At 47.5% G+C, this 16,006-nt stretch overlaps 2 protein-coding genes across 8 annotated transcripts in view; one reads left to right on the forward strand and one right to left on the reverse strand.

Moving 5' to 3' along the window:
• Nucleotides 1-2,548, reverse strand: part of LOC107268593 (teneurin-a) — a 233,321-nt gene extending 230,773 nt beyond the window's left edge. The window contains exon 1 of one of the 3 annotated variants that reach the window (XM_015741516.2): nt 2,289-2,546. In XM_015741516.2, coding sequence (XP_015597002.1) covers nt 2,289-2,321 — 33 coding nt within the window. In that variant the 5' untranslated portion in view covers nt 2,322-2,546. Of the gene's footprint in view, nt 1-2,288 lie in introns of all 3 variants that reach the window. The other 2 variants (XM_025085864.1, XM_025085865.1) reach the window with 2 other exon arrangements.
• A 1,424-nt stretch (nt 2,549-3,972) lies between these two features.
• LOC107268596 (potassium voltage-gated channel subfamily KQT member 1) overlaps nt 3,973-16,006 on the forward strand; it is a 28,018-nt gene continuing 15,984 nt past the window's right edge. For 3 of the 5 annotated variants that reach the window (XM_015741531.2, XM_015741533.2, XM_015741534.2), the window contains exons 1-4: nt 3,973-4,482; nt 8,088-8,401; nt 9,111-9,335; nt 13,200-13,371. In XM_015741531.2, the coding sequence (XP_015597017.1) occupies nt 8,314-8,401; nt 9,111-9,335; nt 13,200-13,371 (485 nt within the window). In that variant the 5' untranslated portion in view covers nt 3,973-4,482; nt 8,088-8,313. The other 2 variants (XM_025085879.1, XM_015741532.2) reach the window with 2 other exon arrangements.

Here is a 16,006-nt window from a genome sequence, read left to right on the forward strand (position 1 = left end):
GGGGTAAGGGGGGGGCAGGCAGGAAGTGGTGGGGGTGGTGGTGGTGGTTGAGAGACTTCAGAATGAGGCGGCGTCTATCGATCATGCAGACGGGGGCGCGTCGCGACGCCAACGTGAAAAATGCGACAAGTCGAATTGTGAGGATACCTTCGAAGTGGGGTAGATACACCGGAAGTGGGATAGGGATGGAATTTGATGAGGACTTCCTGTTGACGAAATTAAGGGATGCGTCGCCGCCTTCGTTTTCTCTGCTGGACCATTCACGGATTTCGTCTTTCTTCGTCACTCCTTGACAGTCCTGATAACTTGTGAAATACCAAGGGGTTGAATTACTTTTAATTCGGGGGATGAAATTACGTGTAATCGTGGTAGACGAACTCTAAGGGACAGTCAGACGTAATTTGATTATCGGAAAAGGGAAAGCCAAGAGCATCGATAGGTTATCGTTGTAGGTTAACGTAATTAAACGCCTTTCATGTGCAAATGATTAATTGATCACGTATATCAATCTTATTGGTAATATTACTGCTTACCGTACAGAAGGTAAAGTCTTTCTGGAAATGGGACTGTTTTGGATAATCTAGTCCTTGATTTTTGAGCTATCGTCCATTTTAGTGGAATACGTAGAAATTCGAAATATTTGACCGCCCGACGATATCACTAGATTTTGCCGCGAAAACCAGGGAGTAAGTCATTTTCGATCGCGGCAACTTCGGGTCTATTTGGGATTGGAGATACTGTACCCCCCGGTACATTGACTGCATACAACATACCCGTACACAGTACATAACCCAACTCGAGTACGTAGACTCTCGATCTTGCGAAGCCTTCAAGAGGAGGGTGAGAAAGGCCACGAGGGTGAGAAAGTCGAAAAATAAAAGAAAAAGATTCAAAGGATTTCGTATTGCAAAATAAGTAACAGCAAAAAAAAAGTTTTCCTACATCGAAAAAAACAAACGGCATCGAAAACAAGAAAATCCTAATTTCAGATCCAGATGTGCTGGAAGCCAAAATAAAGGTGTATAGATCCTAAAAGGGTTTCGGCAATAGTTCTGGTCATTTGGCAAAGAAAAACGGCATCGAAAAAAAAAAGAAAAAAAAAAAAAATTCAATTTCGCAACCAGCGGTAATTACGAGGTCAGAATCTCGTGTGCTGAAATCCAAAAAAAAAAAAAAATACCTGGAGTTCCCTTCGCATCCCACGCAGTTCCGTAGGTCCTGATACGTTTTTCCGAATCTCGATATTTAACTCAATTACAAGACCGCAGTTAACGATCGCGTCTCGCTCGCCACTGCAGCCACCAGTCTCTTGAGGTCGGTACTCAACCCCGTGGAAAATGAGGTCAGTAGTAGCAGAGTAAGAGTAAGTGCTTGCCAGTGGTAGCAACAGCAACATCAGAAGGGATGGTATAGGTATCCCTGATGGTAGAATAATCGGTACACGCAGAGATCAGTAGGGAGATGCACAACGCTACGGTTTTAGGCGATACCAAAAACATGGCGCTAAATCGTAGCGGCGAGTCCGGGAATAGAATTTTGTGATCATCGCCTCCGTCGATAATGCAGATCCCGTCGTAGCCGAGCTGAACGTGATCACGGACGGGTAACCTGGCGGGCAGAGTCCTCCGCTACTTATCGCTGGTTCCCAAAGCAACACTTGGAACGAGACAACTCATCGGATATAGCCTAAATACTTTATTTCTTTGCAATCCTAAATTCGATCGCACAGTGTGAGCTCGGTAAGTTTAATATGACAAAAGCAAGCAACTCGTGTCTGCCTGCACTGAAGCGTATGATGCCACAAGCATATTTAATACATATATTACCGATGTTGCGTAGCAGAACGATTGTTGAAACCTATCGGGAACTATAGAACTTCTCGAGAACTATTGAAAAAGCCTATTGTTGAATCATTTTCAAGAGATTTTAAAAAAGTGTATTTTAATAGTGAGTCCACAGTGTTCCTCTCTCGTCGGTGCGCTATAAACGCGGAATTGGCAAAATCCAGAAGACTCGCGTGGACGAGGAAAAATTATTTAGCACACAGCGGAATCTGCGGTTGATCACTCGGAAACAAGTATAGCTGGAAATATAGTCAGACACTGCCGCGCAGCATGGGAACACTTTCCGAATGCATCACCAAAATCTCACACAAATATAAGTCAGATCTATGCTATACTTCCGGTATAGTGTATAGTATAGCAAATTTATGGCTTTCAGCATGGCCGCTTACATAAATGATTATGGTGAGTAGAAAAAAACAAGGAAAAAAGAAAAAGATCACTTACCCCAGGATCTTCGTCTGCCTTTCCCTTGTCCATTTGTATTGTTCATTGGTCCAGTACATCTTTCGACACTCGAGGTCCACTTTGGTGACGACTTGACGATTCCAGCCTTGGCCACTATTTTGCACTTCCTGTATTTTCGGTTGCGGACTAATTCTTCACTTGTTACGAATAGATCACTACGCGAATTTCCGCGAACTTTAGATAATGCCTTCGCGACGCACTTATTCAAACGTATCACTTCACTACGTCACACTTTTTTCCGTAAATGAAGGTAAAAGATAAAGAGTATAGAAAGAGACGTTTCGCGACGCACTACGTCACACTTTTTTTCGTAACGGCAATCGTTCGCATTTCAGGATACCGTTGACGCACCCTGTAATGCTCCTAAAGCGTACGTTTCCTTAGCACAGCAGGGCTCTAAGTGCGTCTCTCTCGCACGCATACGGATTATTAAACTTTTTCTACTACCTATAACTATATCACCTTTAACTTATAACTATACTACCTATAAATGTTTTGAAAAACTCACAAAAATGGTGCCTAGACCCTGTACCTACTACGCACTAATATTGAATTTAAAAGAAAACTATGAAGGTACAAACGATGGAACGCAGTGGAGATATACTAGAGACTATACTCTTTCGAAGGGGACTGATTGGAAAGAGGTACAAACGATACTTTCTTGAAGAACTTCAAAAATTGGTGTCTGAGCGTTGTACGTGCTACGCACTTAACTAGAATTTCTATAGTTCCTGATAGGTTTTAACACTAAACATACCGTCAATTTTTTATAAACGTATTTTTGGCTTTAAAAGGGTCAAATGACCCGTCGGTGGTACGATTAGTGTTAACAACAGTTTTGCTACGTAACATAGTTAAAATACCTATTAAGGATACTAGTCGCACCATACGCTTCAGTGCAGGTATGCATAAGGAGCTGGCTTTCAGTGTTGTTTTTCGATTGTGCTTCAAACAGTTCCGAAATAGTTCTCTCAAGTACTCAATGTTGGGACCATAGTTCCGCTTGGATCTATTGTTGAATAATGATGGAAGCTAGCACCACATCGCTGCACTCCTTAACGCAGGCAGGCATAAGGTGCTGGCTTTTGACAGCACCTTAACAGATAGTCTTAGTAAATCTTGTCGAGCATACACTGTACATTTGAATTTAAGATTACAAAAAAAAATATTTAGGCAATATCTGATAAGCGGCCTCTTTCTAAGGGTTGCTCTGGGAATCAGTCGTAAATTGTGGAGAATCTCTGCCCGCCAGGCTACCCGTTCGTGATCACGTTCAGCTCGGCTACGACGGGATATGCATTATCGACGGAGGCGATGATCACAAAATTCTATTCCCCGACTGTCGCTTACCAACGCAGTGAAACTTCAATAAAACGTCGTACGGCAATCGTCTGCATTACCGACACTCGCTCCAGGCAAGGGTCGAAAAGTAGTCTACGGCCACTCCCGACAGGGGGTGCTGACGGTCTGGGGGACGCAGACCGAAACCTAAAGACCAACGTAGGATCTGTATCAAGGGGTGGTATAGTAGCACCATAGGGGGGTAGCAGACTGAAGTTGATCTTCGGGCGGTGGAAAGGTCGCCCTCGCACGATATTACTGGTCGGCGCACTAGGGGTTGCGCGCATCCCCTAGCGGTGCGTCGAGGAGTGGCAAACCGTGGAGAGGAGCGGCGACGCGAGGAGAGAGTCCTTTCCCTGCTTCGGCAGGCAGGCAGGCGGTCAGGTCAGGCAGGCAAACAGGTTGGAATGGTAGCCAGACGGACCGAGGTAGAATTTAGAAAAAGAAAGGGTGGATCCAGCATCAGCGAGATCCATAAGTGAAACGCGTGTGTCTCGATCCCTAAAATCGACAATGTAATTAAATATCAGACCGAGAATACTCGTCCACGTCGTCCTGCCGAGGTCAATCAGAGATCTGACCTTTGACACAGCCCGTAAATCCTTGACGTTTTGGTACCAAAGAAAAGAGACCTCGTTACGCGTTGTGGAAATTGCGTGTAATCTGGCAAGCCGGTGCGCGTGGTTGTCTGGAGGTGTCAGGGCGTGCGATCGCTTCCGATTGTTGGGTCAGAAGCGCCGCGACGCCAAAGCACGTGTGCACGACGACGCCGACGCCAAGGAACTTTACCAGAGGAACTCGAGAGATCGGACCTGTCACGGATTCGCAACAGGTACGTAAGGGGACCTGATAGAAAAACAGCAGGGCGACCCGCTGCTCCGCATGGTTACGGCAGGAGAAGCTCAGACTGGAGAAGGCTGGTCCACGGAGAGCGACGAAAGGCAGGTAACACAGCAAAGGAGTATAGCTGATCGCGAGGACGAGAACGGTGGGTCGCGCTCGGTGGCCCAGTGCGGTACTGAAGGATCGCGTGACGTCACGCTAACGAGTCGAGTCTTCTTTTTCTGTCTCCGTCGGTCGCGTTATCTCGTCCCCCTAATCGCTTCTCTCTCGCACTCCCACCACTCCCCGTCGCACTATCTCCTATCTTAGTCTTACCGTCTTGATCAGCTCTCCGTCACTGTCTCCCGCAACTTTTCCACTGTCGCTATTTCCCGCCTCACGTGCTCGCGTGACGGCGATACCTTCTCATCCAGCATTCTCGATGTTTTTATGATAAAGGCCTATACCCACGGCAGCGACAGGACCTGGCACCTGACGTCGTTAAAAAATATAAAGAAATTACGACGCACGACGGACCCGTGTACAAATGTTGCTTATGAAATTTTCTTCAAATACACAGTAGCGCATCGAGTCAAAATTCAAATTTCTTATCGATATATATATATATATATTTTTTTTTCTTCAAATTTTTTAATATCAAATCTCGCATCCCCCCCCTTCGCGAAGCCCAGAATTAGTGGTACCATTGGGAAGTTCCGCTTTTGCGAATTCAAGGCAATTTTCACAAAGAGGGAATTGGCATAGTGGCAGGGAACACAAGATCGCCAATGTAGGGCAAGAGAGTCGTCATTCCAACCCCTAACCCACCCCCCGGACGTAGAGAAGCTAAGGCACGTGTATAGCGGAAGCCCAAAATATTTTTCTGAATAATTAAATAACGGCAATACGGCAAAGCAGCTTCAAATACGAATCCAGAAATCATCCCCGTCCAAGGATTCCGCGAATTCGCGAATAATACATATGCAACCTCACCGCGTTCATCCGTTCAGACCCTGAATCATTTAGTCAACCATCTCGGGTCCGATCGTCAAAGATTAACCGGTACCCGCGAGGGCTCCTCCGCCGATCTGAAAAGCCAACCGGACGTACCCCGCAATCGATCAAGGAGGCCTGCACCTAAACCAAGCGTCATCCCCCATCCTGGTACCGTCCACGTTAACCTGCATATACACAGGGGACGGCTGGGTGTCATCGTTAACCGCGTCCTCGCCTACCAGACACCCAACGTTATCGATCGGCAAACATTAATTTCCCGCGAATCGTATTTCAAGGCTTCACCCTGGCAATGCGCGTACAGCACCCACCCACCCCCACCCACGCTCCATCTTATTCCTATACACGATGTGTTATGCACAGGAATCGCACCCGTCCCAGACTACAGCAGTCCGGCCCACGCCACTCTAGGTCTAGCCCGGTAGAGCCGGGTCTGGTCCAAGTGGCCAGCAACGCGGTCTGAACGACCCGTTCCACCCTAATCTGACCTGGACTAGGTCTACTCCCTGGTCCACACCCTCAGTGCCACACAAAAGGTCAGTCCCACGGCCGCCTCCAGGGTGCATCGATGACGTTAACGTCGCGTTGCTATTTTCGCGGGTTCCTCGCGTATCGATCGATCACCTGGACATCGCCGGGCTGCCCCTGCGTCACAAACATTTACTTTCGACCGGTATGCAAATATTTGCAGTCTGCCAGCCGCGACGACGGGAACACGTCGTGCAACCTCATCCAGCTCCCACGCAGCGCTGCCAGACGTTCCCTGGGACCCAGGGCCTTCATCCACGTCAGGTTCCTTCGGACCTGCACGAGCTGTCCCTGAAGATTAATTAAATTCCCCAGACCCCCAACTCCCAGGTGTATCCGTTGCACGAGTGGATCTTTCAAAAGTTGTTATCACGTTGGTAATTGCCATCTCGGGCCGAGTCGCGTTATCTTCGTCTACTATCTACAATTTATGAGAAGCGCCTCGGAGTAACGTCTGTTTTATCGACAGTCGAGATCGAAAAGTGGGGCTAAGTTCTGAGATGCTCAGCATAGATACCTATGGCCGTGCACTTACTCGTCGCAAGTAGAAGAAAAAGGCAGATCCGCAACGAACGTTCGCTGCTACGAGCGACGACCGTTGAGGACCCACAGTGACGGTCTACAAAGGAGGGGGCCGAAGGACGCGTTGATAATAAAAAATTATAAAATTTTGACCGACCTCAGGAACAGCTTATCGGGCATAGGGAACAATTTTAGGGTAAGGGGTGAAGAAGGGGTGGAACCAGGAACCACTTTCATTTCCTCTGGATATTTTATTGGGGCAGTGTGGTGAGCGTTGCGGAAGCCGTGGAGGAACGTCACGCGGCCGGGAGGGGATGGCAGAGGGAAGGGTAGCCCGTGCAAAAGAGTTCCGAGCTGGTCGGACAGACGCGACGGCAAGGAAATAATTTACCTTGGCAATTACCTACGGGCCGGCTGCGACTCCTTATCAGAAGTAGGGAGTGTTTCAGAGAGTTGGTTTAGAGGTCAATCGGGCAACCATCGTCCAATACCCAGAGTACTCGGAATTGCCGTGAAATTGGCGAGAACAAGGGTGCGTCGAGAAATTCCAAGTCGACGTAAACTTAACGATTCGTCCATTATACCTGAAATACCTCAAATACGGCAGCTTACCAGGAAGCAATCTCAAAGAAATTTACTGCACTTCCTGATGACCGGGTCTTCCGTAGTATCGATCACGCGGGAGGAGATAGATATACGAATCGACTTTTTTTTAAAAATCCAAAATTCCTGTAACACCGTACGGTTGGACATCCAAATCCTGTAGCGAAGGAAGCAAGGAATAACGTAGTTGAATTGGACGAGAAGAATCATGGGAGGAATCAGATTCGCAGGATGAGGTGGTTGGAAAGAGCCCAAAGGAAGAATGCAGAACGTTGAGGTACCAAGTACCTCAGAGTACTCTCTATCGATTAAAGAGCGACGGCAGGCGTCGCGTACCAGGGCGAACGCGAAGTTTCAGGGGCTGCCACCCCTGACCCCTCTTCTTCCTCACCGCCAACTCCCAGCAACGTGCACGCCTGTCCATTAGACACGGAATAATATGTATAACCCGGCTTTGTTGGCCAGTCGACCGATAAAAGGCGGCCTTCCCGACCTTCCCGACCCCCGCGCCCCGCAACCTCATCCGAGGCTAACCTACTTTTTCGCATCGTTCTTCACCCTTAAGAAATATAATAGGTCGAAAGCGTGCGGATAAGGTCCGAGGCAAACCACCATCTCGCGTGATGCTTAAACCCATCTGCTGCAGAAATATATGTACGTTCCGGGGATGGGTGAAAGGGTAGACCCGGTCTAATAATGCCGACGATTATCAAATTACGTTATATTTGACCTTGGAGGTTACCCACCATCGTAGGATACCTAGAACAACCCCAAGCCCCAATACCGTTGATACCATCATCATCATCATCACGTAAAATTACAATGAGCGTAATTACAAAATTTGCCTCTACTTAAGAACGTCCTGGTCCCAAGGTCTTGACCTCCATAATTGTACCAGGTTGGGAAGATTGAGCGGATTCCGATGGCCTCTTCGACTTCCTGTTCCAGAACCGGCAGGAAGTGCGTCACGACCCTGGGCAGGAAGGGCATGCTCGCAGCAGTGACGGCGGGGCGATGACGCTCTACCAGGACCGTCCACCCTGCGACACCCTGAACCTTCAGCCCCAGGAGGAGGAAGCCTCGTCACCGCCACCCGGACCCCCGCCGCCCTCGTCCAGGCCCGTCGCATCATCAGCCAGGAGGCATCCCTTCGTTCCACCAGCCTCCAGGAGGCATGAGAAATCTTTCTCATCGACGCGAGCATCACGGACAAGCGATGCCACTGGAGGAGATCCAGGAACTTCTTCCAGTCTCCAGACCAGGTACCCGCTTGGTCTTTGAACTCCTGAAAGACCCTAAATTTACGTCATTAATTGGTATCTGCGACCTCAGCGTCATAGCTAGCCTCCAAGATATTACCAACCAGCTTGAAATGACCTCCTTACCAACCCGTATGTCTTAATCAGCTGTGATCAGAGCTTATCTAAATTCCTTGATGGCAGCGTCACTTAACCCGACGACGCCTTCTCACTTTTCAGTCCCTAGCCAAGGATCAATCGAAACTCGATCAGCCCCCAGAGCTAGACCAATCCGGTTCCGTGAACCCGTTTTGTCCCAATCGTTAAGTTCATCCACTGAGAACGATCGAAAAAATAAAGTGATGAGACGCAGCCACCCATAAGCTATTACTTACGTGACACCGTGTATCGTATACGCGATACCCTCGTTGGAGCATCAGAGCCCGACGCCACCTTCTGCTCCTCTTTCAGAACCCATTCCCACCAACCCACCCGACCCCCTAGACGCTGCAACCAAACGGAGCACGTATGACGCAAGCAAACCTAACCAGATACAGTACTAGGACAGTTTCGCGCAGAGCTTGACATTTACCCGCAAAGTTCATCATCAGTCGCGTCGAACCAGTTTGGGACAGATAACAACCCACCCGGTTCAGAACTCACCCTCGTGACCTAATCTCCTGAATAAGACAACCAACGTACCAGGCATAACCTACTTTACGACGTTTGCCAGGTAACCGGGGGCCGCTCAGCGTGACGATAGTCCAAGTCGGCAGTGGCAATGGACCAGCCCCGGGTGGAAACGGAAGTGGTGGACTCTCGACCAATACCAGCGGAAATGGTCCTGGTACCGATTTTCTTGGTTTGGAAGCACCCCTCGACATCCGACCAACCGCGTCCCCTCTGTCCGACACCAGTGCGACCCTTCAATCCGACAACAACGACACCTTCACAGCCGGTAAGGGATGATTCCAAGGGAATTAGGGGAAATGATCAGGTGAACAGACCCTAAATCATGATTCACCACCCCGCCTGGAGGTTCCACAACATCCGTATCCTGTAATTTATAACCCAGCCACATCCATTCAGATCGGTCGATGCGCCAAGCATCATTTCAACCGATTCGATTCCCGATCGATCGGGATCGATCGTTCCTCTTTTCAACGTGAGCGACAATCCAAGTCGTCAAGGATCGTTCATCATTTCTCGTGAATCGGATCTTTCCCTCAGGTTTCCTACTGTCGTTTCCACAAATACGAAACCTCGTAAACGGACAAGGCGCATTCTCATCGCGGCTGCCCAGAATCTGCCGCGAGCTGATAAAACGTCACTTTTATCTTTTCGCGACTGTCAAAACTCATATCTGTCAATACGATCGGCTCTTCGATGACAGGTTGACATCTTTGATTACACGTGATACGTTCGATATGATGAAATTGATGGTCAAATCTATTTGGTCCAGATCTGGGACAATGTGCAGTCTTGTGAGGTTTAACGATAGTGACGGGCTTAAAATGTTTTCTTATCGATATATTTCTTTTTGACTTGACCTGTACCCTGATTAATTTACCTTTCACGCATACGGGTAACCTACACGTGTACAGGGAAGGTGTACGGTAATGATTGTACAGGAAAGAAACTACAGGTACCACCCCGTACAGAAGTTATCGGTAAAGCCAAAGTCCGTCATTGAAATATGATAATACGAATTAAAGAGGAGAAGCCATCGATCGACTGGGGAAACATGAAAAATATATTCTCACGAATCGACAAAAGTAACGAACGAACAAACCAACTGCGGGACAATCGCTTCGAAAAGTTTCCTGGTTTAAAGTACACTGTTACCGGGTTGAGAAGCAGAAAGAAATAGCTTCCTCTGTGAGGAAGCAAAAAGTCATCGCTCGCGTCAAAACTTCAGCATTAACCGCCCGATACGGTAAACCCTCTAATAATTTCACCGTCAATTAGGCCGATCCGCGCTGCCTTTTCTACCGACCAAGGCAAAAAGCTGACAAAGAGATTTTTTGCAAATTTTCACCGATTTCAACATGCAAGTTCAGTCGCAAAAAAAAAAACGAAGCATGACGATGCCAAAGGGGATAGATTTCAACCCTCGACCCTTGACCCAAAGACTTCTTTTACTCGACTCCAGAACCTCATTCACGAGCAGGGCCCAAAATTAGGTGGGAAAATTCCCGAATGACCCAAGGATAACCAAGTACCGAAAATTTTGGTAAACCCAACGGAACGAAATTCGTCGAAATTAAATTTTCGCCAAAGACCAAAAGTAGGACGAATTCGTGAATCCCGAGTGTCTGCCAAGAGGAAACAAAAAAAAAAGAAAAAAAAACCCAGACCCTTCGGCAGCGAGTATACCAAAGTACCGGGAGGACGCGTGCAAACGGCGAATCAACTGGTGGGCTTGGGACATAAAGAAAGTCAAGTCCAAAGAAGCCATTCGGTTTCCCTGTTAGTCGACTTGGAATCTACGAAACTCAAAAAATTCGGTACTGACTGACCCGAGGAAATATTACGTGATCATCGAACGACCTTCCGTCAGCCTAATGTCCGTAACGCCGTTTTAGGCTGGAGTCACGTCAGGCTGACTCGGCCCACCGGAAGAGCATCGAATTAAATACGTAAAGGATAAACGTGCCTGCGGTACAAGGAGCGTAAAAAAAGCTCAATGCAATTTTCATGAGGACTAATGAAAAATCGAACTCGAAACTTTCGTACTTTCGATCTGACAGCCAATTTCAGGATACGACGGCCGTCGGATCGTGAGCTGACGTAACGGAGACAGAAAACGAACGACTGCTGACGCGACATTGTAACGATGGTCTGACGTAAGGTGAAACGTTCGGCCAATGTCGAAAGAGTGAATTCGCCGCTTTTGCAAGCCCCACAGATATTTATCGAGAATCGCTTGAGGTTACGCAACGTGAATCGGAGGGACGATTCGAATAGACCAGAATCGACGATAAGGACCGTGGACTCGAAATTTGTGTAGTCGACAGGCGACAAGGAGACGCGGGGATTAACGTCGAGAAGCGAATGTCAATTTTGGACAAAAAAAAGAAAAACCGACCTGCTAAAAAATTGCGAATTAAAATAAAATTGCGAATTGATACAAACAATTGCACAAGAACAAGCGACATAACGTTTTCGCAATCGACAAGGGTGCATCGTCTCGGAGCGCACGTAGTGCCCGTAAAAATGATGGATTTAAGGGAATTCGCGATTTCATTAGGATAAAAGTCACTTGAGTACAGGTACTTTTTCTCTCTCTCCCTCTCTCTCTCACTCTCTCTCTCTCTCTCTCTCTCTCTCTCTACATTATACAGAAACTCCACCTAACCTATATTCCACAAAGAGGATGCCTCGAGCAGTGAGAACAATGGCGTAGCACATAATTATTTTCAAAACTTCCAGCCGCCACGTAGTCCGGTGGGACGATAGTATGAAAGGATTTAAAGGAGACTAATCCGAAGGCAGCCGCGAGACGTTTGCAAAGAAATTGAAAGGCGAAGCCCAACGCGATAACAGCGTCAAAGAAAAGCCAGATCTACAAATGCGAACCGCGAAGCAAATAAAAGAAATTATCATCTAAAGCAACCGCGCTACCAGAAACAACGAAACGTCAATTGTCAAATCGATATATCGAATTAATATAATCGATAAAGGTTTGAAAAAAAAAAAATTATATTACCCGGTCGAGATTTACCTACGAGCCAGTCGCTCCCCCAGTACACGGTAAAGAAACCCTGTCGATCTATCAGACAGGGGGAGGGTGGGTGCTCCCTTTAAATATGCGAAAAAAGAAAAAAAAAAAAGCAAATTTATTAGTAAACAAGTATAGTCCGTAACAAAAGTTTGGTAATAACAATGAAACCGTAGGCTCTCGAGGGAGTCGTCGTAATCCTCCTATAAGCGTGAAATAACAGAACGTCATCCTTGAACCCCTAACAAAGGGGATTCCCCGTTTCGCGAGGAAACTAATATCAGGTCGATTTCGGGAACTCGCGGCGCTGGCCAAGTCTTTGCTGGCGATTAAGGCGCCTCTTCGCGAAACGACCCATTGTTGCTTGAGCAACCGAGGAAAAAGAAGCACTCCATTAATCGACAACACGATATTATCCGATCGATGTAGATTTGACGAGCCTCGAATATTTTCCTTTTGACGAGCCTCCTGCTATACACGTTGCGTAAACCTCTTCGCATAGGCTCTCTATCAAATTTAACGTCCATTGTGAAGGAGCGAACGAGGCCCGAGCGAATGCGTTCGTCGAACAAGTAAAATTAATACGAAGGGCTTGAAGTTTCCATGAAACGACAATAACACCCAGGGGCCTACTTTGGCCCATCCCGAGACTCAATTTGCAAACGTAACGTCAATACCCCCCGATACGTATCTGGCAACGGAGTGTCTCCGACGAAACGTCAAACTTTGTCCCACCCATAAAAAATCACTCCCAGCGCGAAGCCGTGATATCGATTAACTAAAATTCAGCATACCAGTAAGAGGGTAGATAGCCTTCGAAAAAAAAAAAAAAAAAAAAAAAAAAAAAAAAAAAATACACTAGCACGAGACACCCTACACGATCTTAATTAGATCGACGTGTCGCGAGAGTCCCTGGAAGTGAAGGTTAGGGGTGAAAGGTCACTTCGGTATAGGCTCGATCGACCTGAACCCTGTCATCCCCAAAAGTAGCTACGACGTCCAAGTCCAAACAAACAACGAACGAAACCCGAAAAATCGGTAGACCAGAACGGCTGACCTTGGAAAAGATCGAGTTTCTAATGAATCGGGTCCTGCCCGTAGGTGTCGACCCGAGGCTCCTCCTGGCTGGAATCGGTGGGGACCGCAACACGTGGGAAGGTCGCTACCACGTGAAGGAGCATCGACGCGCCGGCAAAGCCACCTTCCAGGGCCAAGTCTACAACTTCCTGGAGCGACCGAGTGGCTGGAAGTGCTTCCTCTACCATTGCTCTGTGTAAGTACCCGACCAGCTACGTGTAGCGAGACCAGAAAAATAAATTTTTAAAAGACACATAATTGTCCCGAACGCCTCGTAAATTATTAGCAAATCGACGTAAATTCGCGATCGATCGAGTATATCGAGAAGGGGTGCGTCACCCGTTCGCAGCCGACCCGGTCCCGATACGGCCCTGCCCATCGTACCGGAGATTGATGATCCCTCGGTCCCCCCTCCGACCCCCTTTCCCACCCAAGATTGTCAGGAACCACCTCCCACCGCCCTTGCACAGCATTCATGAGTCTATTTTCCCGAACACGGAGACAAGGTAATAATCCCGTGGAGCCAACGAGTGGATTGTTCGGTGAAAAAGTAGATAAACGGATGATCGTTCAGGGGATCCGGGCTGGACCCAACGGGCATTGTCTTCCCCAACAATGCATACCCGGTTTATCGGTCAGTGAAGTGGTGCGACCACGTTGCCATACGGATGGGTGGGTGGCAGACGTGCAACAGCTTCAACGTGAAGTTGTCAACTGTGAATCATCAAAGGATCAAGCGCATCGGATGTGAGCTTGCAGCGTTAGGTAGGTAGGTAGGTAGGTAGGTAGGTAGGGTTGACTCAAAACTCTCGAGTCCATCGAGCTGATAGGATCAGCGGACAGATGGCACTCAGGGTCCTTCTGACCTGTCGACGGGCACTTCTGAATTCATCCACAAGAGATCTCTAGTATCGCGGGGAATCAGTGGCACCGGAGGGGTTGACGATGAGAGAGACAGCCAGGGCAAATGGCAGGAAGTCTGTCTCTCTTTCTCTATCGACCGCATATCGATACAAACGACGATAACAATGCGGGGACAAATAACGCGTGCGACCCATTAGGTCCGAAGTGGGTCCTTGCGATATTTCAAATCGACGTGACTTCCGGAATCGTCGATGACGAAATGCAGGCAGAAGGAAGAAACTTCACGAAGAGAGCAGGTGGGCCCCGGCCATTTACATCGGACGCCCCTGGAGGAGCGATTCAAAGTCGGGTATTCCTTATTGAGAAATGTGAACGGCAGAGGGCGAAACGGGTGACGTGAACCAAAGTGAACTTGACTTAATGAATTTGCCCTCGTGACGATTACGATGGAGGGTGAATGGAAAGAAAATAAATAAAATCGTTCATCCCCCATATATCGCCAACGACCTCCACACCCGCTGCTATTTCGCACTATACCCGTATCGATTTCTCGCGGCAAAGTCAAAAACGCTGGAATCCCTCCGCGTCTGTCGGTTCTGATTTTTCTTTATTTTTATCGGAAATCCCCAGTGAGTGGCAGGGGTGGGCGGGCGCCTTTGGCACACAAGCCGCGGCTCACACTGACAGCGGCAAAAAGCACTGCCGACAGTGACTCTGAAGATGATAGAAGGTGCTGCTAGGATTAACGAGTCGAAATTGAGGCCCGCGAGAGAGAGAGAGAGAGAGAGAGATTCGTTCCACATCCCCAGCTGACAGAATGATCGATGCAATGACTCGACCCGAAGGTATGAAACTGCAACGAGGGCGAATTGCCACGGTCAGGGTTGATTAATTGACACGTGCAATTAACAAACCCAAACATGAATTCGTACCTGATAAAAAAAAAAAAAAAAAATAACACAGTCCCACTTTCGCCTTACGAACGTAATCAGAGGCCATGCGTGTCCTCGCGTGTGGACACACGGGAACGATTCTCGGGAAAAAAAAAAAAGGACGCGCGTTCCACACGCGAAACGATTATAAGGATAGTCTTTAAGCTCGGGAAAATTAAAAAAAAAAAAAAAAAAAAATTTTGCACCATCATAGCGCACGCGAAGGGATCTACCGTCGGTATCGATATACTCAGCCATCGTTTACCTTATGCAAAGCGATCGCGTGATCCAATTTAAATAATTTGAATAACTTAACGGGAACCGACTCTAGGAAGCCAGCCGGAAAGTGTCTGCATCTCGCTGAAGATTGCCACTAGGTACTTCGCGTACCGATACAGACCCTGCGAATGGCGCCTGAGCCTGACGATTGAATTAATGGTACGTTAAAAGTTCAAGGCCGAAAAACAGCATACGCTTATACAACGAGAGAGAGAGAGAGAGAGAGAGAGAGAGAGAGAGAGAGAGAGAGAGGAACGTACGAATACACGAAGAGACATAGGAGTACCTACGAAGCACGAGAGAGACAGAGAGCGTAAAGTATAAAAAGAGCGAAGGCTAAAGCCCCATCCTAACGACTCTTTATTGATTTTCTCACTTTTATAATAAAAAAAAAATAAAAAAATTTTAAAAAAATTTAAAAAAAAAAGGAATACCCACATATGAATACGGTCGCTACTTATATTTTGTATTCCGCCGAGGCGTCTATCTAGCTTCCGCAACCTACTTCCTTTCACGGCACCGGAGGGCTGCGAGGGAGGGTTAGACAGAGCGGCGAATAAAGCGCCTGGAAATCTCAGGGACGTCCTGGGACGTCGCCTTTCGGAGGGGTCGAAAATAAAAAAAAAAAAAAATAATAAAAAAAGAAAATAAAAATAAAAAAAATAAATACGTCCCAGGGGATTTTTGACCGACGTCGCGCGACGTCACGTTTCTTCGTGCGTGTATTTTTTTTTTTTTTTTTTTTTTTTTTTCCCC

Source organism: Cephus cinctus, unplaced genomic scaffold (assembly GCF_000341935.2).
Source record: "Cephus cinctus unplaced genomic scaffold, Ccin1 Ccin1_scaffold0566, whole genome shotgun sequence".
Lineage (NCBI taxonomy): Eukaryota > Metazoa > Arthropoda > Insecta > Hymenoptera > Cephidae > Cephus > Cephus cinctus.